This window comes from Engystomops pustulosus, chromosome 1, assembly GCF_040894005.1.
Source record: "Engystomops pustulosus chromosome 1, aEngPut4.maternal, whole genome shotgun sequence".
Classification (NCBI taxonomy): Eukaryota; Metazoa; Chordata; class Amphibia; order Anura; family Leptodactylidae; genus Engystomops; species Engystomops pustulosus.
In genome coordinates, this window is record NC_092411.1 from 102,273,936 (window position 1) to 102,297,642 (window position 23,707).

Below are 23,707 nucleotides of genomic sequence, written 5' to 3' on the forward strand. Positions count from 1 at the left end.
CGTTTTGACCTGCATTTTCATTGCGTTTAAAACGCATATACAACAGCTGAGGAGAGGTTATTTGCCTAATTACATCACTGTTAACATGTCCGTTTACAAAACGCATCGTAAACGCGATGTTAACGCATATGTTAACAATGCATTGACGCATACGTTTTGTTAACGCATGCGTTAACATTGCGTTTACAAATGTAAACGGTAATGTAATTAGGCAAATCACCTCTCATCAGCTGTTGTATATGTGTTTCAAACGCAATGAAAACACGACCAAAACGCAACGTGTGAACGCACCCTCAAACTATTCAAAACAGCAGGTAGGAAGCTTGTTAACCCTTTGTGTATTTTACAGAACTTCAAACAAAATGAAGGTTTGATTTGGAATTCACTAATATTTATCATCAATACATTCATCTAGCCGCTAAATTTTCCCACATAAACAGAATAAAAGTAGAAAACGCATTTACGAATATATTGTGCAAGAAGGAAAGGAGCCATTGAGTTTTTGTAGGGAAGAATGGTTTTCAGCTCCCATGACGTGTTTGTAGAGCCTCTGGGGCCGCGTTCACACGTGGCATTTTGAAACTAACACCAAAGGCTCCACCTGTGACCGGATGTTGAGGTAAGATTTGCATTTACTTTGCGTTTAGTTAACGCTTTGGAAACTTAATGTTACCAACGCATGTGATTACAAATGGAGCCTTTGGGTTGCATTTTTCATACACAACCAAAATGCCATGTGTGAAGGTGGCCTCAGGTACCAAGAAACTCTTATCCCAGAGAATGTAACTTTTTATCATGTGGTATAGCAGCAACCCCCACAAACCACACGCAGAACTGTTTAGATGTATTTACACAGGTTCCACTGATGCCTTTATCCACAGGATTATAGCCAGCATTCTTCTAAAGATAGACATTTTTTATAGATGTCCTCTTTTCCAATGGAGACCAGGAGCTGCAGTATACTGACAAGCTACCCCACCATCTTCACATACACTACATTACTAAACAGGAGAATTCTTAAGGGTGGGGTAAGAAGCAAGGTTTATTTCTCTTAACACAGCCAGCATCATTCTCGTTCCCCTCTTCCGGAGGTAGTGTTTTAATGTTTTTAGCAATGTCACACAAAGACACTGTCTCTTTCACCTCCTCACCCCACCCTCAGGAATTCTCTTCACCACTGGTAAGTAGTGTCGGCGTCAGTGAGGAGGGCGGGGTAGCTTGATTGTATATTCCTGATCCCAGTCTCCATGACATCAATAAGTCTTTTTTTTTTTAAGTATAATGGTTTTCTACCAATTTCACTGCATCTGGTACAGAACATTAAATGGTGCCAATAGAAAGTAAAATGTGTCCACCAGTTGCATTTCTCACAGAAAATATATGAGCACTGTGTCTAAGTATATATGTTCCTGCAGATGGGAGAAGAAATGGGACAAAACAGTTTCATAAAGCAGTACCTAGAGAAACAGCAGGAGCTACTCAGACAACGTCTACAGAAAGAAGCAAGGGAGGCGCAAGAAACCGAAGGTACGACCATTGTTCCATCTAGAAGAGGCTACATTGTACTGATCTCCTGGTTACATGCTTCCCTGTTTTCTTTCCAGAACTGACAGTCATGTCCTATTTTTAAGTATGGATTTGCCATTGTGCACCTCTATAATAAAGATGTAGGTAACACAAAGGGATTGTCTGAGACGACTACATTTTTTTTCTTTTACTTTTAACCAGGACTAGGAAACCAACAGTACCTTGTGATGTATAATGTACATCAACCGGAGGTTTTACTGTCCTATTTGTACGTGTCAGCACTCCCAAAAAATCCTCTTTTATCAAACGCAGTCAAGGCTGTAGGGCTGCTCGTCCAGCCAGTCAGGCAGCAGCACCTCCTGTATGTTCTGCCCACTCCATACATCACATGTGCCAGCCCTGCCTTCTATCAACCACCTTTCATCTCCTTCAATGCACACATAGCTGCGCTGCGTCCTACATGTTGGGCAAGTTGCTGGCATTGAAGGAGAATGGGGAATTAAATCAAAATAAAAAAAAATTTAGTTTGGTAATATTATAAAAGATATCAAAGAGGAATTTCAAATTCTTGTATTGGGACAGCTAAAATTGTGAAACCTCTCCCTCCAGATGTAAAGAAAAATTTTGTCTATGTGCAGCACCCTTATAAAATGCTGTGCACACTTCTTACATAATATAAAGAAAGACTTATGACACTTAAAGGAAACCTACCACTTGAAATGGTAGGTGTAAGATGCAAATACCGAGCTTATTTTCGTTATTGTCCGCTGCATCGCCGTTTAAACACTTTTTAATCTTTGTCTGAAGCAGCTTTGGCGCACCAGGCTCCCTACATAGGAAGTGCCAGAGAGCCGGTGACGTCACGCGCACACGGTCGCGCACTTGGTGCAACGAAGCTGCTTCAGATATAAAGATTGAAAAGTGTTTATACCGCGATACAGCGGTTTAGGACAATAACGAAAATAAGCTCCGGCACCAGCTCACCCTGAGCTGGTGCTCGGTATTTCCATCTTACACCTACCATTTCAAGTGGTAGGTTTCCTTTAATACCCCCTCAGTATTTACAATAAATGGGTCATAAGCCTAAGCACCACTTTTGTTAAGGCCGTTTTGCACTGAAGTTTTTCTTTGCTTTTCAGAAACTTTTGCAGAGTCGGAGGATGAAAACATGAACCCTGATATGGTTCCAGAACCTCCTGATATAATCTGTTCTGTTCTGAAAATGCCTGAAGTGGAGTTGGGGAAACATACTCCTAGTATGTATATAATAACGCACAATCAAGTTTATTACTATACATTTATTTTTAGCTCTGTATTCATTTAGCCTCCATATGCTCACAACGCTTTCTTGAAGGAAAAGTGTTCAGTTTATGGCAGCTAATCTGCAATACAATGCAATGTAAAGTAATGTCATATATACGGTTCCTTTTCACAAATCACACACGTAAGACGTAGGATCCCAGCTGACGTGTTTCAAGCAAATAAAAATGTAGATGCCCTTAAATATGTGTCAGCTAAGAACACAATGGTGGCACTTATGCCTTTTAAATTACTAAATAAAATCTCAGTTTTAAGCCATAGTGCTGGGATCCTACTTCTCACTTTATTGAATTTCTTTCCTGCAGTCCTAGCAATGAACATCCTGCTGCATAGTGCATCATGTAATTGACATCAACCTAGACCAGTGATGGCGAACCTTTTAGAGCCCGAGTGCCCAAACTAGAACCAAACCTACTTATTTAAATGCAAAGTGCCAACATTTCAATTTAAGTGGTAACATGTTGCTACCTGTTTTGTCAAGGCTTTTAATTGTATCAGCATCCTGAGGACACAAAAACAGTTTCAAGAAAGAGGAGAAATTCAGATTATCATTGTAGATTCCTTCCAGGGCACCCTGAACAGGAAAAAATGGGGCGCAGAGCAGGAGCTGCAATAATTAAGCAGCCTTGTCTGCACCTCCTTGCTCCTCCTATAGTCCAAGGCTGCTAAGCATGTGTAACTTTAAAATGGCACTGGTCACAGCATGCCCTGGGTGGCCAGGGACATTAGGAGTTTTGAGTCCTGTCTGGAAACTCTGTGCTGGGGTAATGGCCTGGGTGCCCACAAGGAGTGCTCTGAGTGCCACCTCTGGCACCCATGCCATAGGTTCGCCATCACTGACCTAGACTAATAGAGGAGATCTGTAACCAGGGTTTTATTTATTTTTTTGGCCTTTAACTCACCGATGCAATTTTCTGTAAGACAATGTATTGCCAATTTCTGTTTTAACTTGGATTAAAAAAAATGGAACTTTAGAAAAAAAAGGATTTTGCTGTAATTTATATATGTTTACTGAGAACGAGAGGATATTGGGACATGTTGTTTCCAGTGGCGGCCATCTTGGTGATTACTTCTCATACTTTAGAGAGGCAATACATTTTGTGAATCATAAAATCAAACTACCATATATACTCGAGTATAAGCCGACCCGAGTATAAGCAGAGACCCCTAATTTTACCATCAAAAACTGGGAAAACCTATTGACTCGAGTATAAGCCGAGGGTGGGAAATGCATTGGTCACAGACCCCACCAGTATGTAGCCAGCCAGTCCCCAGTAGTATACAGCCTGCACAGCATTAAAAAAAATAATAAACTTATATACTCACCCTCCGGTGGCCCCGGAGCCCGCTGCACGTCGGGGCCACCGGAGGGTGAGTATATAAGTTTATTATTTTTTAAAATATTTTTTAGTATATATTTATTATATACTCCTGTTATAGACTCGTGTATAAGCCGAGGGGACGTTTTTCAGCACATTTTTTGTGCTGAAAAACTCGGCTTATACACGAGTATATACGGTATTTAAGCTCCATTTGGTAACTAATGACATTGAGTTTTGTTATAATCTTTTATTTATAACATCATGGGGATTTTGTATCAGACGTTCATATTCCCGGAATACCACTTTAATTCTAGCAACCGCATTTAGTTGTATACTTTACAGCAGCTCATGCCATTGTACTGGAGCCCACTCATTAAGGTTTCTGGATAGTTTTCTTGGCATGTTCTTTGCAAATAACCTGTGACATCCATTACTATTTCTATAGAGGTGTTATCTTCTATTGTAATTCTGTCACTATGTAACTAAGGTGACTGCTGTGTAGGAATACCCTACAGAATGATCTAGTGTCAGTCTATTAGGCCTATTGCTCAAAGTGACAATTGCAGGATATAGTACTTTTTATAATGATTCAAAACGCCTAAAGTAATGGTTAACTTGTCAGCAGAAATTAGCCAAAAAAAAACACTGCCAGTGTGTAGTCGAGCAGCTTAACACCCTCCAGATCATGTTTCTTTCATGGCCTTGTGTGGTGGCATCATCCAAAAAATCTGCTTTGAAGTAAGATGTACATCAGTTTTATAAAGTCACAGAAGCACAAAGCTTATTGCTGAATTTAAGTTCTCCCCAGCTCCGAACATCCTCTGTCCTCATTGACTTCAGGAGAGCCGATTCTATGATACTCTTGTATACAGTGATATATTCACACCAGGAGTTGTTCCCCGGCAGGGAGAGCTTGCCTTCAGTGCTACACTCTCCACTTCCATGATTTTATACAACTAGTTTAAAGCTCACTTTAAAGTTAATTTTCTGGAAGATATGCATAAAAGAAACTCGATCCGGATGTTGTTAAAGGAAACCTACCACTTGTAGTGGCAGGTTTCCGATGAAAATACCGGGCACCAGCTCAGGGTGAGTTGGTGCCGGAGCTTATTTTAGTTAGTGTTTTAAACCGCGGTATCGCGGTTTAAAACACTTTTTAAACGTTATAGCCGGCGCAGGCAGGTACGCGCTCGGCGCTTACCGTGCACGCGGCTACATAGGAAGTGAATGAGAGGCGCTTACCGTGCACGCGGCTCTCATTCACTTCCTATGTAGCCGCGTGCACGGTAAGCGCCGAGCGCGTACCTGCCTGCGCCGGCTATAACGTTTAAAAAGTGTTTTAAACCGCGATACCGCGGTTTAAAACACTAACTAAAATAAGCTCCGGCACCAGCTCACCCTGAGCTGGTGCCCGGTATTTTCATCGGAAACCTGCCACTTCAAGTGGTAGGTTTCCTTTAAGCTGTTAGCAGAAATTGTTCTAATAAAGACAATGTATGTTCTATATTTTCTAACGCCGTTCATGAATATTTTTCCAGCCCTCTTATAATATTGCTTTATATAATGTAACATTTTACATATGCAAGGTGTAATGTTGAGTTAAATAGGTTCACCAGTTTATCACGATCGTGACAGCCATAAATAAAAATAGTTGGCAGCACTAAGCTTGCAAGTCCATGAAAGTAAGATCTTATTTAATGGAATTACTTTGTGACACTTCTGGATAAATTATTTTACAGAAAAAGGTCATTCTGTTTTGGAAGATCCAGATGAATCTGAAGAAGAGTTTCCCAAGAAGCGAGAGAGGAGGTCATCTCGCGCTAAACAGGTAGGTGATGCACATTATTGCTTTAAAACAAAGATGTCAGGGGGCTTGTATTGCCATATCTGACTGTAAAATATGATGGCTGCAGTAGCTGAGATTTGTTAGATGTAGGTTTATGTGATTAGCCTTTATATTACGGTGTTTATATATCACGATGATCAGCATCTCTTCCATTGCTGGGGCAAACTCTTTAGGTAAACCTAAATTACCTGAGTGGTTAACTTTGAAATGATGCAGGCTTAGATTTATTTGTCTTTGTTTTGTAGGCCAAAGTTTCTAAGCCAAGCGTCATTGCGCAACCAGTGCAAGAATCTCGCAGGACATCCTCACGTGGGCGTAAATCTGCTGCAAAAGAAGAGGTAGAAGAGGTCGCTGAAGAAGGGGAGGAAGAAATGGAAGAAGAAAAGGAGCTAATCATTGAGAAAGATGAGGAAGAAACGCCCAAAAGAAGAAGGTCTTCAAGAACAACAATGGCTCTTCCCAAAAAGTCACCAAAATTGAAAAGGTCACCTTCTCCACCTGAATTATTAGAAACTGTTTCTAAAGCTTCAACTCTTGAGGGAGAGGAGACTTCAGAAGAACGTGTTCCTCCAATGCTGTCTCTTCAAGACGCTCACCAGCAGATTTCTGAGAAGCAAGTATCTCTAGTGACAGAGAAAACTAGCTCTCCAAAGCTGCTTGTCAGAGAAAGCCCAAAGAGTCATAGATCACCCCAGAAATGGAGACGCCAGCCAAAAGAAAGGATTGAGACTGTTGCAGATGTAGCAGTACAGCAGGCTCCTGTATCAACAAGTGTTATTCAACAGACTACACCCAGTGAACAGGAAGATGAAAAAATGGAGATTACACCACCGGATTCACAAACGTCTGCAGACGCTAAGAATGCAAAGGATGCAAAAGTCAGGTCATCTATAGTTTTGATGAAGCCTCCAGTTCGTTCAAAATTGGAATGTGCAACATCTGTTAGTACACAAAGTCTGCAAATAGTGGAGAAGCTGTCATCAAGGGGTGTACAGGCTATGTCCATATTAGAAAAACCAGACACTAAGCCTTGTCCTGAGGTTAAAGAAAGCCAGTCTTCTACTGAATCAGTCACAACAACTGATTTATCAAAACCTTTTCATGAAAAATCAGATGCGAGTTCTTCATTAGTTAGTGGCCCAAATGAATCTGAAAAATCTGACCCTTCACCAGCTTGTTCCCCTAGTTTACCTAGGACAAGGCGGTTAAGGATTAGAGGCTCCAGTGCACATCAGGACCATCCTATACGAGCAGTGGATCCTCAGGAGAAAACACAAGCGGCAGTAGTATCTAATGAGCCACTGGATAGTGAAAAAGAAATTGTTCAAAAAGTATCTGATTGTATTCCGACTGAAGTAAAACCAGAGGAGCCAACTGAGGCAAACCTACAGAAGACTGAAGTTGGAGTAGAACCCAAAGAGATGATAGACGACAAACCACAATTAGTTGAATCTTCAGACGCCGTTATAGAGAGCGAAGTGAAAGAAACCACCAGCACCAACATTCTCCCAGACAACTCTGTAACTGAAAGTAAATGTGGTTCTGGCCTATCAGAAATGGAAGAGTCATCCCTTGTTATTACAAGTCCACAAACTGAAAAAGGATCCTTAATAGAGGAAACCCCAGAAATTATTTTAGAAAACAAGGGAGCATCGGTTACTGAAGAACCTATGGAAATAACTGAAAATAGCACAGAAGTTCCTGACGCTGAAAAAGTTGAATCCACAGAAGCCATTGTTACTGAAACAGTCCAGGAAACACATCAGTCCCCTTCTACACAAGTTGAACCCTCTTTAAAGCCATATACAGAACCACAAAAAGCTAATGAATCCGAGTGTGAAACAGTGACTGAAGCTTGTCCTATGATTGTGGATACAACTTTGGATAAAACAGAAACGGATGTAATTTCTCCAATGCCCATATCACCAGCTAAGCAAGAACCTATCACTTTTGAGGAAACGGCAAATGTAGCTGTGCATATAGAAGAAGCCCCTAAAATGTTATCAACTGAGCATTTGAGACTGGTAGTCAGTCAGGAAGATAGTGGGCTATCGACCGCAACTGAAACAACTCCAAACTCTTCAGGCATTTCAGTTTTGTCATCATGTAGTAACTCTGATACCGTACTGGAATATTCTATAGTACAACCATCTCATAATGTTTCTGTAGAAGAACAAGAAGCAGCAGTCGCCAATATGATATCCCATGTTGCTGAAGTATCTCAGCAGGACAGTGCCGTGGACATTGAAGCCTCAGGCAATAATGTGGTTGACAAAGATTCATCAGTTAGTTCAGATCTGAACACATTACCACCTATTATGCAAGATAATACTGTTGATGAACCTTTTGCATTACCTGTAGCTGAAACTGAAGACAATATTTCAAAGAGTACTGTAGAGGATATTCCGGAATATTCAAAACAATGTGATTCTAATCGTATAGATCCCGAGGTAGTTCAGAACCAATCTTCAGAGAACGCCACAAATACCCAGCAGTCTGATGTGACCCAGGCAGAAGAGGAAGTTCCAGTTACTGCACCAGAAGAGCCAGAGTTGAAGAAAGAGATCTCAGAAGATCATGAAGCAACCTCAGTGGAAGAAGGCAAAGAACAAATTCTGTTTGAAGCACCACCAGAACAAAATATAGAAGAACCTGAGATGACTCCGGTAGCTGTACCAACTCAAGATGAGCTTGATAATAAATCTGTTGCACAATCTACAATAGAAGATGAAAGCAAAGATTCCGAAACTGTAGAGGATGTTGTCCAAATGGTCTCAAATCCACCACTAGAGCTAAATCAATTGGGGGCAGAAAGCCTTATGGATGTAGATGTTCCAGCAGAACAGATATTGTCTCCTGAGATTGGTCATTCGGAGAGCAATGATGTTATTGATGTATCAGAAAAAATAGAACCACCAAAGGAAGAGGAACCAGCTCAACCACAAAAAGAGGCCTTGTCGAAAGACAATACTACAGATGAGTTGATGCAAGATAAAGATCGGCACCATGAAGTAGAAGAAAGCTCTCTTGAAGTGGAGGAAGTAGTAAAGGGGGAAACTATGGTAGAATTCAGACGAAGTAGGAGCTCTTCTTCCTCCTCTTCATCCTCTTCCTCCTCCTCTTCATCATCATCGTCCTCATCATCTTCTCGCTCATCACGTTCTTCTACAGAGAGGTCCTCCCATTCCAGACGTAGCTCCCATTCTAAATCCTCATCACCTGAAAGACAGGATCAGAAGTCACAGTCATCCAGGTCCTCATCTCCTCATAGTAACAAGGTAAGGATGTTTTGATTTTACTTCAATAAGGTAAATTATGTCCAAGATCACCAAGCTCAATGATATCAGTTTATCCAGGGGGAATCTCAGTCTACATCCATTGTCCTGTTTTAGTTCTTTGGAAAATCTTTCAATTTTTCTCTCCCATTTCTCTACAGTCAGCACCCAGATTCCATAAAAAATCTTTATAGATTATATATTTGTACATAATATCAAATATTAACTGGTTATCGCTACTGACGTATATGTACTGCACTTAGCTATGTGACTTAGTGCTCCATTCAGTATGTGTATGTCATGGACACAATGCTGACATCCCTGTGTAACACCCACGGTCTGTAAGGACCTTTCAGGCACTGTCAGCCTATGCTGTTGCAGGGTATTATGATGAACAAGCAATCAGACTGTTGCTTGTTTATGTCCCATATAAAAAAAATCATTAAAAATGCCCCCAAAGCCTATATACATAAAAAGGTGGCAAACCCTGCAGTGCCATACTCTATTCACGAGGGGGCGTTCGGAGGAACTGCTTTTGCCCCGGACCGCTCCTTCCACGCCATAGGCCGACGGTGATTGCCAGGCTTCATGCAGCAGTCACCACCTAGTCCCACCCACTCATGAATCTGCCGAACCGCTGTAAGCTTGGTCCACCATTCTCTGGGTATGGCACTGCAGTGTTTGCTAGCTTTTTTTGGGGATGGTTCAGATAAAGCTAGCATTTTATCACTGCTACATCTGGGGTAGCATACTTCAGTAAGCAGCTCATAGAGGTTTTTTTAGGGTGACAGGTCAAATTTAAAGGGTTTGTGTACAAAGTTTTATTGATGGCCATCTACATCAGTCTCACTGCCCTGCGGACTGGAACATATCAGTTATGGCTTTGGATGTTTACCCCCATGATCAGCTATTGCTTTTATCGAGAATAGGTTATCAATAATAATTTGTGCACAACCCCATTAACCCCTTTTTAAGATTCTTTGAAGATGGCTCTTCAGACATACTGGGTGTTTGCTGCATAATGCAGGAAACGCAAGTGATTGGTTCTTACGCCTTTCATAGCTCTATACACTTGTGTATGAAAAAGTTATTAGTATCAGAATAAGGCGAAACAAAGAATTGGTTTTTAAATTTTTTTTTCTTAAATCTATTAACCCCTTAACGCTGAAGCCACTTTTCACCTTCCTGACACGGACCATTTTTTAAAATCTGACATGTGTCTATTTAAGTGGTTATAACTTTGGAACGCTTTAACATATCCAGTTGATTTTGAGATTGTTTTTTCGTGACACATTGTACTTCATGCTGGTTGAGAAATTTAATAAATATATTTAGTATTTATTTATGAAATAAATGGAAATTTGGCAAAAATTTTGAAAAAAACAATGTTTTCCAAATTCAAAATTTTCTACTTTTTGGAAAGTTGGTCATATCACTAAAATAACTTGATAACTAACATTTTCCATATGTCTGCTTTAACTTGGCATCATTTTTCAAACATCTTTTCCTTTATTTTGGATGTTAGGAGGCTTATAACTTTAGGTGCAATTTTTCAGATTTTCACGAAAATCATCAAAACCTACTTTTGGAGGGTCAATTTAGTTAGAAGTGACTTTATAAGGCCCACATGACAGAAACCCCCCACAAATGACACCATTTTAGAAACTACACCCCTCAAAATATTCAAAACAACCTTTGGGAATTTTGTTAACCCTTTGAGCGTTTCATGAGCGTGAAAGATAAATGAAAGTGAAATTAGAGAAATGTAATTTTATCTTACTATAGATTCATTGAACACTAAAATTTGCACCTTCACAATGGGTTAAAAAGGAAAATGCATTTTACAATGTTTAGGGCAATTCCTCCTGAGCATGCCAATACCCATTTTGTCACTGTACCCTGCTGTACGGGCACAGGGGGGAACTTGGAATGGAAAGAGCGTTGTTTCGTTTTTGCAGGGTAAATATGGCTGAAAAAGTTTACATGTGTCAGGATGCATTTGGAGAGCCATAGTGGTACCAAAACAGAGGAAAGCCCCAACATGAGACACCATTTTGGAAAGTACACACCTTGGAGAGTTTAGCAACGTGTAATTTGTGTATTTTCCCCAACAGGTGTTTGATTCAATTAGGCCCCAAAAGGGAAAAAAGGTGAAAATTTTCTCAAAAAAGTCACTTTTACCCCAAATTTTTGTAAGCCACAAGGGATAAAAGATGAAACAACCCCATAAATGTGTAAAACTATTTCTCCTAAGCACAGAACTGCACCACTTTTGCATATAAAGTGTTGTATGGGTGTAAAGTAGGGCTCAGAAGGGAAAGAGGGGCTTTGGCCTTTTAGAAGCCAGATTTGACAATCATCATTTACATGTGTCAGGATGCATTTGGAGAGCCCTAGTGGTATCAAAACGGAGGGGAACCCCAACAAGTGTCACCATTTTGGAAAGTTCACCCTTTGGAGAATTCAGAAAGGTGTAATATGTGTATTTACCCCTACAGGTGTTTGCTTCAATTAGGTCCCTAAAAGGAAAAAGGTGAACATTTTCCCCAAAAAGTCACTTTTACGGCTAATTTTTGTATCCCATAAGGCATTAAAGATGAAACAACCCCAAAAAATGTGTACTAGCATTTCTCCCGAGTATAAAATTGCCCCACACATGCAAATAAAATGTTGTATGGGTACGCAGTAAAGCTCAGAAGGGAAAGAGGGGCGTTGGCCTTTTAGAAGCCAAATTTGACAGACATCCTTTACATATGTCAGGATGCATTTAGAGAGCCGTAGTGGTACCAAAACAGAGGGGAACCCCAACAAGTATCACCATTTTGGAAAGCACACCCCTTAGAGAATTTAGCAAGGTGTAATATGTGTATTTGTCCGTAAAGGTGTTTGATTTAATTAGGACTTAAATAGATAAAAGGTGAACATTTTCTTATAAAGGTCATTTTACTCCTAATTTTATATAGCCACAAGGGATAAAAAATGTAATAACCCCCCAAAATGTGTAAACCTATTTCTCTCGAGTGTAGAAGTACCCCACATGTGTATATAAAATGTTGTATGGGCGCACAGTAAAAGGAAAGGGGAATGTTTGCCTTTTAGAAGCCAAATTTGACAGAAATGTTTGACATGCATTTGGAGAGCCCTAGTGGTATAAAACAGAGAAGAATCCGAAAAGTGACCCTAATTTTTGAATGCACACCCCTTAGAGAATTTTGCAATGTGTAATATATGTATTTGCCCCTACAGGTGAATGATCCAATTAGCCCGAATCATTAAAAAGGTGAAAATTTTCCTATAAATGTCACTTTACCCCTAATTTATGTAAGCCACAAGGGATAATATATTAAATAACCCCAAAAAAGGTGTAAAACTATTTCTCCCGAGTGTAGAAGTACCCCACATGTGCATATAAAATGCTTTATGGGCGCACAGTAGAGGAAAAGAGGGATGTTTGTCTTTTAGAGGCCAAATTTGTAAGAAATCCTTCACATGTGTCAGGATACATTTGGAGAGACGTAGTGGTACCAAAACAGAGAAAAACCCGAAAAGTGACCCTAATTGTTGAATGTACACCCCTTGGGGAATATAGCAAGGTGTAATATGTGGTGTAGTGTAATACACGTGGTGAAATGAGCATTTTGAACATATAGGTGGATTCCAAATATGATGTGCAATGGAGTCCAAGATGGAAATTGCAATTATTTCTGGAAAGTTCAGTGCCCGTTATGTGGCGCCCCTTATGAAATAATGGAGGGGTATAGGGAGCAACGGGACATAACAGTTGTTACAATTATTCATTTTACCGAAATTAATTCACAATAGGTTGGGCGTGAATTGTGAATGTCTAGTGTATAAGGAGGTAGAATAGACCAGGGGACCAACTAAACTTTTGTCACTCTGGAGTTGTCGCAGGTCTCTTAGTAGTATGTAGTGTCCATCCTTAGTATGTAGTGTCCATCCTAACTTCTCTTTTGGAACAGACTCTTTATTGAGTCCTACCATTGAGTCCTATTGAGTCCTACCATTAGAAGCAGCAGAATTCACCGGGAAAATGCTGCCCTGGCAAAACACAGGAACATCTAAACCAGAGGTACTGGGGCCCCGTCCTTCTTGTCCCAATATTAGTTTCCTAATATCTTCCTCTTGAAATGATATGGCAGGACCTGCATGGCCAGCACTTTTGTACCATATCTTGGTTTTTCGTAGGGAAATTATCGCCAAGTGTTGCTCTTATTCACCCTAGCGATGCCCATTGTGACGAATATTGCTGCTTTTGGCTGGACCATATCGACCAGCAAATAGCGGCAAACATGGACAGAGGGGGGCAACAAAACCCCTCTGGACCGCAAGGCAAAATTGGTGGCTGTCAGGAACAGCCGCCACCCTGCCCCGATCACCGTGTCTACAGACCTGGTGATCGGTATTACTGACGTCATAAGTAAATTCGCTGCTATTGGCTTGTCTGAATTGATGAGCCAGTAGCAGCGATAATAAACTGGGGGTGTGTGGGGGGGACGTAACCCTTCTGGTCCATGGGGCAGGATGGATGGCTGTCAGGAACAGCCGCCGTCTTACCCCGATCAGTGAACAGCCGCCGTCTTACCCTGACCGGTGTTGGAAAGTCACTACCCGCCGCACCGTTCTATAACAACGCTCGTTGGGAATAGGCTATACAATCTTTATTTATTTTTTAAGCAATTTAGACAAATAAGGGCTTATTTTTTGCGAGACGAGATGCACTGTAAAAAAAACCTTCATTTTAGTGGGTTTTTAGCTTATTGAAGAAATTTTATTAACTTTTTACGTGTGGAGGAAAATAAAATCATCAATTCTTGTTTTGGATTTTTAGCATTTTTTTGGGGGGTTGTTCACTGTAGCATAACAATAATATATTATCTTTATTCTACGGATCACTACGATTACGGTGATACCTCATTTATATAGTTTTATTTATATTTGTCCAATTTTATTGAAGGAAAAGTAGAATAGAAAAAATTGCATTTGTTTTAGTATTGCCATTTTTATAGTGGCATAATTTTAGTATTTTTTTGTTTACGGAGCTGGTTGTAAGCTTATTTTTTGCGTGACAAGTTGCTCTTTTTATCGGTATCATTTTGGTGCTTGTAACTTTTTCGGATCACTTTTTAGAACATTTTTTGTAAAGCAATTTGATAAAAAGTTTTTATTTTTGGCAAGTTTTTGGTTTTTTTTTTTTACCACGTTCACCGAGCGGGTCCAATTATGATTAGGATTTATTGTACAGATTGTTACGGACGCGGCGATACCAAATAAGTGGGGTTTTTTCGTGATTTAGTGTTTTTTATACTTTATTACTTGTGTAAAGGGAAATGTGGTGTTTGGGGGGACTTTCACTTTCTTTTATTATTTATTTTTACTGTAAAAAACCTTTATTTATTTATTTTTACTTTTTTTACAGTTAATGACACCTAAGCTTGAACAAGTGATCTTCTGATCACTTGTTCAAGCTATTTTACAGGTTACACAGTGCAATACAGATGTATTGCACTGTGTAATGTAAGACACTGAGCATGCTGCGCATGCCCAGTGTCTTACAGCCGGGTCCTGCCTGAAGGCAGGACCCGGCTTCCGGATGAAGATCGCGCAGCCCCGGGCACCGGCAGTCCCGGGGCTGCGATCGGAGGAGCGGACCCCCCCGGTAAGCGCCGCGGGGGGGTCCGATTCACATTTAAAATACTTTAAATGCCTCTGACACGCCGCGGTCAGCGCGACCGCGGCGTGTTAGGGGTTAACACCCGCGATCGGAGAAATCTCCGATCGCGGGTGTTAGAGGCGGGTGTCAGCTATACCATATAGCCGACACCCGCAGCTTCTGGCCCCGGCTCCGTTCAGGAGCCGGGGCCAGAAGCTTGACGTAATAGTACTGCATTTTGCGGGAACGCACCTCCCGCGATGCAGTACTATTACGTCAAATGTCGGGAAGGGGTTAAAACCTCTATAGATTTTGTATCCCTGTGATTGTACAGACACAGAGAATAAAGTGAAGGTGTCATTTGTAGCACATTGAAATCCATAAAGAGCAAAGCTTACAAGAAACTGCCGCAAATGCAGAATTTCTTGGGAATTTTTTTTCCTGCATGGAAAATTAAATCCCGCCATTAGGAAATACAATTTGTTACTCAGAAAACAAGTAGTCCTTAAGTTCAGTACACTGAAAAATATAAGTTATGGATTTTTTTTTTTAAATAACGGGATCAAAAAATGGAAACATAAAATTAAAAAAAAAGCCTATAGGCGGCAAGGTGTCAAGACTGTCCCTTAATTTTGGAAGTTGGTAGACCATGGTGCACAGACCTTTACTGACAATAATAATAATAATTCTTTATTTATATAGCGCACACAGATTACGCAGCGCTGCACAGAACTTGCCAAAATTACAAAAGGTTCTCACACAGATATGGATGGGTAATCCATTTCTTTAAACCCTTAATGACGTAATAGTACGTCATGCGTCGGCTGGGGGTGAAAAGAGGGCTCATGGGCTGTTGGTGCTTCCTTTTTAACCTAATTATTACAATGTTTGATTCGCACATCGTAATAAATGAGGATGAAAATCCCCATATACTGCCATACTGTAGTTAAAGTTACCCGAGTGGGTCTGAAGAATAGTAAAAAAAAAAACCTAAAAATTCTAATCACCCCCCTTACCCTAGAAGTCATATAAATAAAAAGTAAAAATCATAAACAAGTTGGGGTATCACCGAAAATGACACTTTTTTGACATTATAAAAAATAATAAAAAATTCTATAATAAGTGATCAAAACGTCCTACAGTCCTAAAAATAGAAGCATTGAAAGCGTCATTAAAAGTTGCAAAAAATGACACTACCTACAGCTCTGTAGACTGAAGTATGAAAAAGTGATTTTTTTTTTTAATTTTTTTTTTTTGTGCAGGAGGTTTTAATTTTTGTAAATGTATGAAAACATTATAAAAACCTATACAAATTTGGTATCCTCGTGATCGCATTGACCCAAGGAATAAAGTAGACATTTCAATTGGGATGCACCGTAAAATCCAAACCCACAAGAAAATTGTGCAAATTCGTTTTTTCACCAATTTCCCTGCATTTGGAATTTTTCCCCACTCCCCAGTACACGGCATAGAATATTAAATACCGTCACTATGAAGTGCAATCTGATACACTGAAAACATGCCCTTTTTTATGGAAAGATTTTTTTAAGGTGGGGAGTGAAAAATGGAAAGAAAACAACCAAAAAGGCCTTGGCAGGAAATTCTGCAGGCACTATATAAAGACCAGCTGCATATTTCAATAGCAGAGCGCATAACATATTACTTTTATTTTTAAGGAGCACTCATGTACCGAGAGGTTGGAGACAGAATGCCCTGTTCTTCCTTTCGAAGACTCGACTGTAGACGCCTTACAAACTTTACCGATTACCTCTCCTCCTCCTACTCCTCCACAAACCACGGTGCGGCTGCAGAGGAACTCCTTTATCCAGGAGCACAACCCCTCTCTTCCAGGCCGCGGGGAGCGGCGCAGATTGCATGAAGCCGATGATGGAGAGGAGCAAGTATGTGAAACCGTACTGCCACAGTTCATTGATAACTTGAATCAGTCATTCATATAAGCTTGATACAATACCTTACCCTTACCTTGTCTTCCCTTTTTTTTCCTGTCAGGAACAGAGTAAGAGATTAAGATTAGAGCCACAGGCTGAGGATCAGGACCAAAAAGGTTCTGTCCCTGAGGAGCAGGAGGTGGAAGAGGAACACAGCCCAGGAAACGACAATGTGTAAGTGTCAAAAGTGGTCATCATGGAGGGACCTGTGCATTTTCACAGCACAGTGCTTACAGACATATAACATGCATTCTATTACAGGGGTGCTTCACTTACAGCAAGTAATTGATCAGGTTTATTTAATGAAATGTTGTACAATTTTCCAATATACTTTTTGTATCAATCCCTTGCAATTTTTTAGATCTCTGCTTGTTGTCCTTCTATTGGAAGCTTCATTGTTTAGCGTTCCAGTGACTAGAAATGTGTCCCTGGTCATGTGATGCACGACTCTAATTACTCTGTGATACTAACGAGCCCTGCACCTGTGTGAGATCACATGACTATGGAACATTTTTTGTGTTCTTGAAGTAAATAATGCAGTTTACTATAGAAGGACAGCAAGCAGATACAGTATAAAGGAAAATTGTATAAATTTTCATTAATTTTAATTATTTGCTGAAATCATGTTCACATAATTTTAGGACCGGTTGTGTTTTTTAATCCTCTAATCAGATCTAACTGGATGCGTTTGTCCATGTACTTCTTAAAGCCGTTCTTCAGTTTGCTTAACACAGCTGTAAAATGACCATATTATCTGGGGAATCAAAATTAAAAAAAACAAAAATAAAACTGCATCACAATCCGCTTTGAGGTGCAGTTTTGTAAATTTAACAGGTGAAAGACATTTTTCCCCCTTCAAAATCAAATACAGGCAGTCCCCAGGTTACATACAAGATAGGTTTCATAGGTTTGTACTCAAGTTGAATTTTTTTTTTTGCCCCAGTGCCAATTAGAGTTCAACATTTTTTTGCTGAAAAAGGACCAAGGAATATCCATAAAGCTTCATTACAGACACTTTACAGCTAAACATTGCAGCCTGGGAGTAAAGTAAAGCATCTAGAGAGCTTCACGAGAGGTCAGAGTCTGTATACCCATTCAGTTTGTCTTTCACCTGATAAATTACCAAAACTGCACCTTAAAACTGATTGTGATGTAGTTGTAACTGTAACGTGCGACTCCACCCTAAAAGAAAAGGTTAACCGTAAACTGTCTTTAAAATTACCAACAAACCTAATTTTTTTACAATTATTAAAAAAATTATCAATCTTTTACTGACCAATCTAAATGTACAAACCATATGACAAAAGAGGAAAAAGGCCCAAACACAACCCTTGGTAACGCCCATGACCACCCTCACTGTAACCAATTGTACAAATGCACGTAAACAAAATATGCAATATCGGAAAGCATTAGCTATATAAGTAACCTCTGACCTACCTAGCTGCAACAGTTATAACTGGGTATACTGACCAAGCCAAGGGGACAGAAGTTGCCATCACCCCGGCATGTTTTCCGCACACCTCACTTCTTCCAAAATTATTTTACTATGACCTTAATCTGGAATCTGTGTCCTAAAGTAATAATAGGCTGGTTGCGTGGTTTAGTGTTATTGCTTTGCTGCTAGCCCTGTACAGTAGGGATTACTCCCCTTCTTATATATACTCAGGATAACCAACTAAAACATTTCTATAATTCACTGTTATATTTATAAAAAGACAGCATTTCACGTATAATTCCAACCTGTCTATATCAGTCATGGTGTACACAATTTCTGTTGCCTCAGGATCCGACTGTAAATCTGAAGTCTAGGGTTGGGCAGGACAGATAGTTGTCCTGTCTGACGCTACACTGAGCTCCTCTATGCATCGGCCCTTCCCCTTGAATTCCAGGAGGAGCTCACACACACTGACTTCCTGCCGGCAAACAGCGTGAGGAGAGTAAATCTACAAGGTACATGCAGATAAGGTCTGTATCTAGGGGGTGAGGCACAGCAGAGCTGACAGTGTATCGTATGGCTGAGATAGCAGAACTGAGAATGTCATTGTGTGATATATGCATCTCATAGATCTCATCTCTGATCTGTCTCCTCTCTCTTTTTCTGTGTCAGATGCAAGTAAATATGCACACACAAAATGAATGTTTAGACAACATACACCAAAAATAGAAAAAAAAACAGCACTGTAATCAGATTATTATGTCATATGACTGTAATATACACCAGATAAGTCAGAGAAAGTCTCTTTATATATGACAGATAATACCAAAAAACAAAAAAAAGTGCAAATGAGAGACTGATGAGGCTTCAGGTAACAACATTATATATGTAGACAATTACATATGTAGACAGTAAAATGTATATAAAATGAGTACATCTCAGGAAGAGCAAATGCACGCCACGTAATAGGTCCAGAATGAACAAATAAATATAGAAATAGTATAGAGGCAGTAAAGACAAATGTAATGCGGCCAAGAACAACACGGAAAAGATCAGATAAACCTCAGTTTGCATGTACATGCCAATGTGGCAACGATACATGCAGTGTACACGGCACAATAAATAACAGAGCCAAAATCACACAAGCGCTAGCAGATAGTGTTAAAACGGCAAAAGAAGCACAGAATGTGAATGCCAAGAGGACAAACTGTTACCTGGCGTGGAACCCCAACGCACGTTTCAACCATAGCAGGTCTTTGTCAAGGGATGGCGCCAGGTAAAAAGAAGCTAGTATATAAGAAAAGGGACCAATAACTGGTCTTTGTGGGATTGAAATTTTGCAAATTTTCTTTCATGGGCAAATCCCTTTAAGCACACCTAGTGCTGGCGTCTCATGAGGATTATTGTACAGGCCTTTACTTAAAACAGCCTTTAACTATAATTACCGTATATACTCGAGTTTAAGTTTTTCAGCACAAAAAATGTGCTGAAAAAACCTAACTCTCCTTATACTTGAGTCAATGAATTTAAAACCCACTGTACTCACCTTTCCAATGCCCCCATTGGTCCTCCTCTGTTTTCAGCTCCATCTTCATCCTCGGGTTCCCCCGGCTGTGTTGCACACCCCATGACGTCAGCCGCTTCCCAACATCATAGTGTGTGCGCCTCCATCGGCTGACGTTGTGGTGTATGCAAGGGGCACTGGCTATATATATATGGGGGGGGTTGCAGGCCCTGGCTATATATATATGGGGGGGGGTTGCAGGCACTGGCTATATATATATGGGGGGGGTTGCAGGCACTGGCTATATATATATGGGGGGGTTGCAGGCACTGGCTATATATATATGGGGGGGTTGCAGGCACTGGCTATATATATATGGGGGGGTTGCAGGCACTGGCTATATATATATGGGGGGGTTGCAGGCACTGGCTATATATATCGGGGGGTTGCAGGTGCAGGCACTGGCTATATATATCGGGGGGTTGCAGGTGCAGGCACTGGCTATATATATCAGGGGGTTGCAGGCACTGGCTATATATATCGGGGGGGGGTTGCAGGCACTGGCTATATACACTCACCGGCCACTTTATTAGGTACACCATGCTAGTAACGGGTTGGACCCCTTTTGCCTTCAGAACTGCCTCAATTCTTCGTGGCATAGATTCAACAATGTGCTGGAAGCATTCCTCAGAGATTTTGGTCCATATTGACAAGATGGCATCACACAGTTGCCGCAGGTTTGTCGGCTGCACATCCATGATGCGAATCTCCCGTTCCACCACATCCCAAAGATGCTCTATTGGATTGAGATCTGGTGACTGTGGAGGCCATTTGAGTACAGTGAACTCATTGTCATGTTCAAGAAACCAGTCTGAGATGATTCCATCTTTATGACATGGCGCATTATCCTGCTGAAAGTAGCCATCAGATGTTGGGTACATTGTGGTCATAAAGGGATGGACATGGTCAGCAACAATACTCCGGTAGGCTGTGGCGTTGCAACGATGCCCAATTGGTACCAAGGGGCCCAAAGAGTGCCAAGAAAATATTCCCCACACCATGACACCACCACCACCAGCCTGAACCGTTGATACAAGGCAGGATGGATCCATGCTTTCATGTTGTTGACGCCAAATTCTGACCCTACCATCCGAATGTCGCTGCAGAAATCGAGACTCCTCAGACCAGGCAACGTTTTTCCAATCTTCTACTGTCCAATTTCGATGAGCTTGTGCAAATTGTAGCCTCAGATTCCTGTTCTTAGCTGAAAGGAGTGGCACCTGGTGTGGTCTTCTGCTGCTGTAGCCCATCTGCCTCAAAGTTCGATGTACTGTGCGTTCAGAGATGCTCTTCTGCCTACCTTGGTTGTAACGGGTGGCGATTTGAGTCACTGTTGCCTTTCTATCAGCTCGAACCAGTCTGCCAATTCTCCTCTGAACTCTGGCATCAACAAGGCATTTCCGCCCACAGAACTGCCGCTCACTGGATGTTTTTTCTTTTTCGGACCATTCTCTGTAAACCCTAGAGATGGTTGTGCGTGAAAATCCCAGTAGATCAGCAGTTTCTGAAATACTCAGACCAGCCCTTCTGGCACCAACAACCATGCCACGTTCAAAGGCACTCAAATCACCTTTCTTCCCCATACTGATGCTCGGTTTGAACTGCAGGAGATTGTCTTGACCATGTCTACATGCCTAAATGCACTGAGTTGCCGCCATGTTATTGGCTGATTAAAAATTAAGTGTTAACGAGCAGTTGGACAGGTGTACCTAATAAAGTGGCCGGTGAGTGTATATCGGGGGAGTTGCAGGCACTGGCTATATATATCGGGGGAGTTGCAGGCACTGGCTATATATATCGGGGTGCAAAAATGGGCTATTTATTTACACTGGCTGGCTCTACGCTCAGGGGGGTACGCACTGGCTGGCTCTTGAGACAATCTGTTTTTCCAGTTGTGTTTTTTTTTTTTTTTTTTTTTTTAATTGGGTGCCTCGGCTTATACTCGGGTCGGCTTATACTCAAGTATATACAGTAATCTCTTCTCACTAAAAGGATTTTTCCTTTCATCTCCATCATTTTACTGTTAAACCCCACACAAAACTGCACTGTCAATATTGCAAACTGTATTTCAACTACAACTATACTATAACACTTGTATCTGCTGATGGGCTAATTGCAACTTGGCAAGGAATGGGAGTTGCAAGCATCTGTGTGATATATCGGACGCAGAGTGCTGGGCTTTAACGCTCAGCATCCAGTATATGTAACTAACAGCCGATATCCCAGTGTAACACCTGGAATGGGCTCAGATCGTGGGTGTTTAAGTCGTTAAATTTAGACTGCCTGTCAGTGGCTGTCTCTGCCGCACGATCGCCCACGATTGCTTGTTCATGTCCCATAGTGGAACAAGTTAAAAAAAAAAAAATTATTCAATAAAAAATAAACTAGTAAAAATGTCCATAAGCCCCATAACATATAAAGAGACCTATATAATGCGCAAAAAGTATCTGTGGGGTTTGTGTTATGATTTAGTATCACAGCATCCGTAACAACCCGTAGAATGAAAGTAAATAATTATTGAACCCTCACGATTAACGACGTAAAAAAAACTGTTAAAAACCTGCCAAAAATTATGATTTTTTACCTATTTTATCCAAAAAAAAATGCTATAAAAAGTGACCAAAAAACATATGTACAAAATGATACTGTTGCAAAGTACAACCTATCCCACAAAAAACAAGCCATCAACCAGCTCCGTAGCCAAAAAAGTAAAATTGTTTTGCCATTTGGAAGACGGCGATTCACAAATGATAGATTTTTCCTTACATTAGGGTTTTATTTGGCAAATTTAGTAAAACATAAGAAAAATATTCACGCATGGTATCCCCATTGATTGACCCATTGAATAAAGATAACATAATAATTAGGCTATACGGTGAACTCCTGCCCTCAAAAAAAAAAAAAAAGTTCATACATTACTATGCTTTACTAATACTTTAATACTTTTTTTTTTTATCACTAAAGCCATTTTGCTTATGGAAACTTACAGATTGGTTTTCTGTACATGACTTCAGTGAATTTTCTGTGAAACTTCTGAACAGTTGTTAGTGAATTTAAAAAGAACAGGCTTTAAACTAATCACTGAAAAAAAAGTGTGAAAAGCCCATTGAAAACAATTGGTTCAGTAAGGCATCGGTCACAAATAACTGAAGCCAGGAAGTGAAAACCAATCACTGGAGGTGCTTTGTAGAGGTTAAATTGATGTAGGAGATTTCCTTTACACGGAACCAGTCAACAGGAGCCCCCCACATAGAATAGTCTATACATTGCCAAAGAGTTTTAGTAGTTAAAATAGCATTTACCGAAAAACTTTACATGTACTGTATGAGGACACTAGTCCCTTGTTCCCCGGGGCATGGCTAGAGAGCAGCTGTTCCCTATGGAAACTCCCATCCCCTGCATAGCTCCTCCCCCGATGGTTCCCCCTGTGTACGTCATACATACAATGCCGCCCACTATCTCCTCTTCTCACTGACCGTGTCAGGCAATTCTCGCGCCTGTGCTGTCAGCATCTGTATGAATCTGCGGCTGTACATGTGCAGATGGATGCGGAGACCAGGCGGCCTCTCCTCTCTAGCCACACCCAGGGGACAAGGAACTCTGCATGCAATATGGTAAGTTCTATTTTTACTACCAAAACTCTTTGGCAGTGTAGACATGGGGGAGCCAAAAATGGGGCTACTGGTGGCCATTACCTTGTGTTTTGAAACCCCCATTGGTGATGCTCAGTTTGATCACATATGCATTTCCATAAAAACCTATGCGTTCGATAATCAATATGTGAAACACTGGTGCTGG

At 40.7% G+C, this 23,707-nt stretch overlaps 1 protein-coding gene across 3 annotated transcripts in view; it reads left to right on the top strand.

Moving 5' to 3' along the window:
• ACIN1 (apoptotic chromatin condensation inducer 1) overlaps window positions 1–23,707 on the top strand; it is a 57,283-nt gene that overhangs the window by 16,267 nt on the left and 17,309 nt on the right. For 2 of the 3 annotated variants that reach the window (XM_072150303.1, XM_072150310.1), the window contains exons 3-8: window positions 1,416–1,527; window positions 2,667–2,783; window positions 5,909–5,997; window positions 6,261–9,293; window positions 16,638–16,862; window positions 16,972–17,084. In XM_072150303.1, the coding sequence (XP_072006404.1) occupies window positions 1,416–1,527; window positions 2,667–2,783; window positions 5,909–5,997; window positions 6,261–9,293; window positions 16,638–16,862; window positions 16,972–17,084 (3,689 nt within the window). The remainder of the gene's footprint in view (window positions 1–1,415; window positions 1,528–2,666; window positions 2,784–5,908; window positions 5,998–6,260; window positions 9,294–16,637; window positions 16,863–16,971; window positions 17,085–23,707) is intronic. The other variant, XM_072150317.1, reaches the window with a different exon arrangement.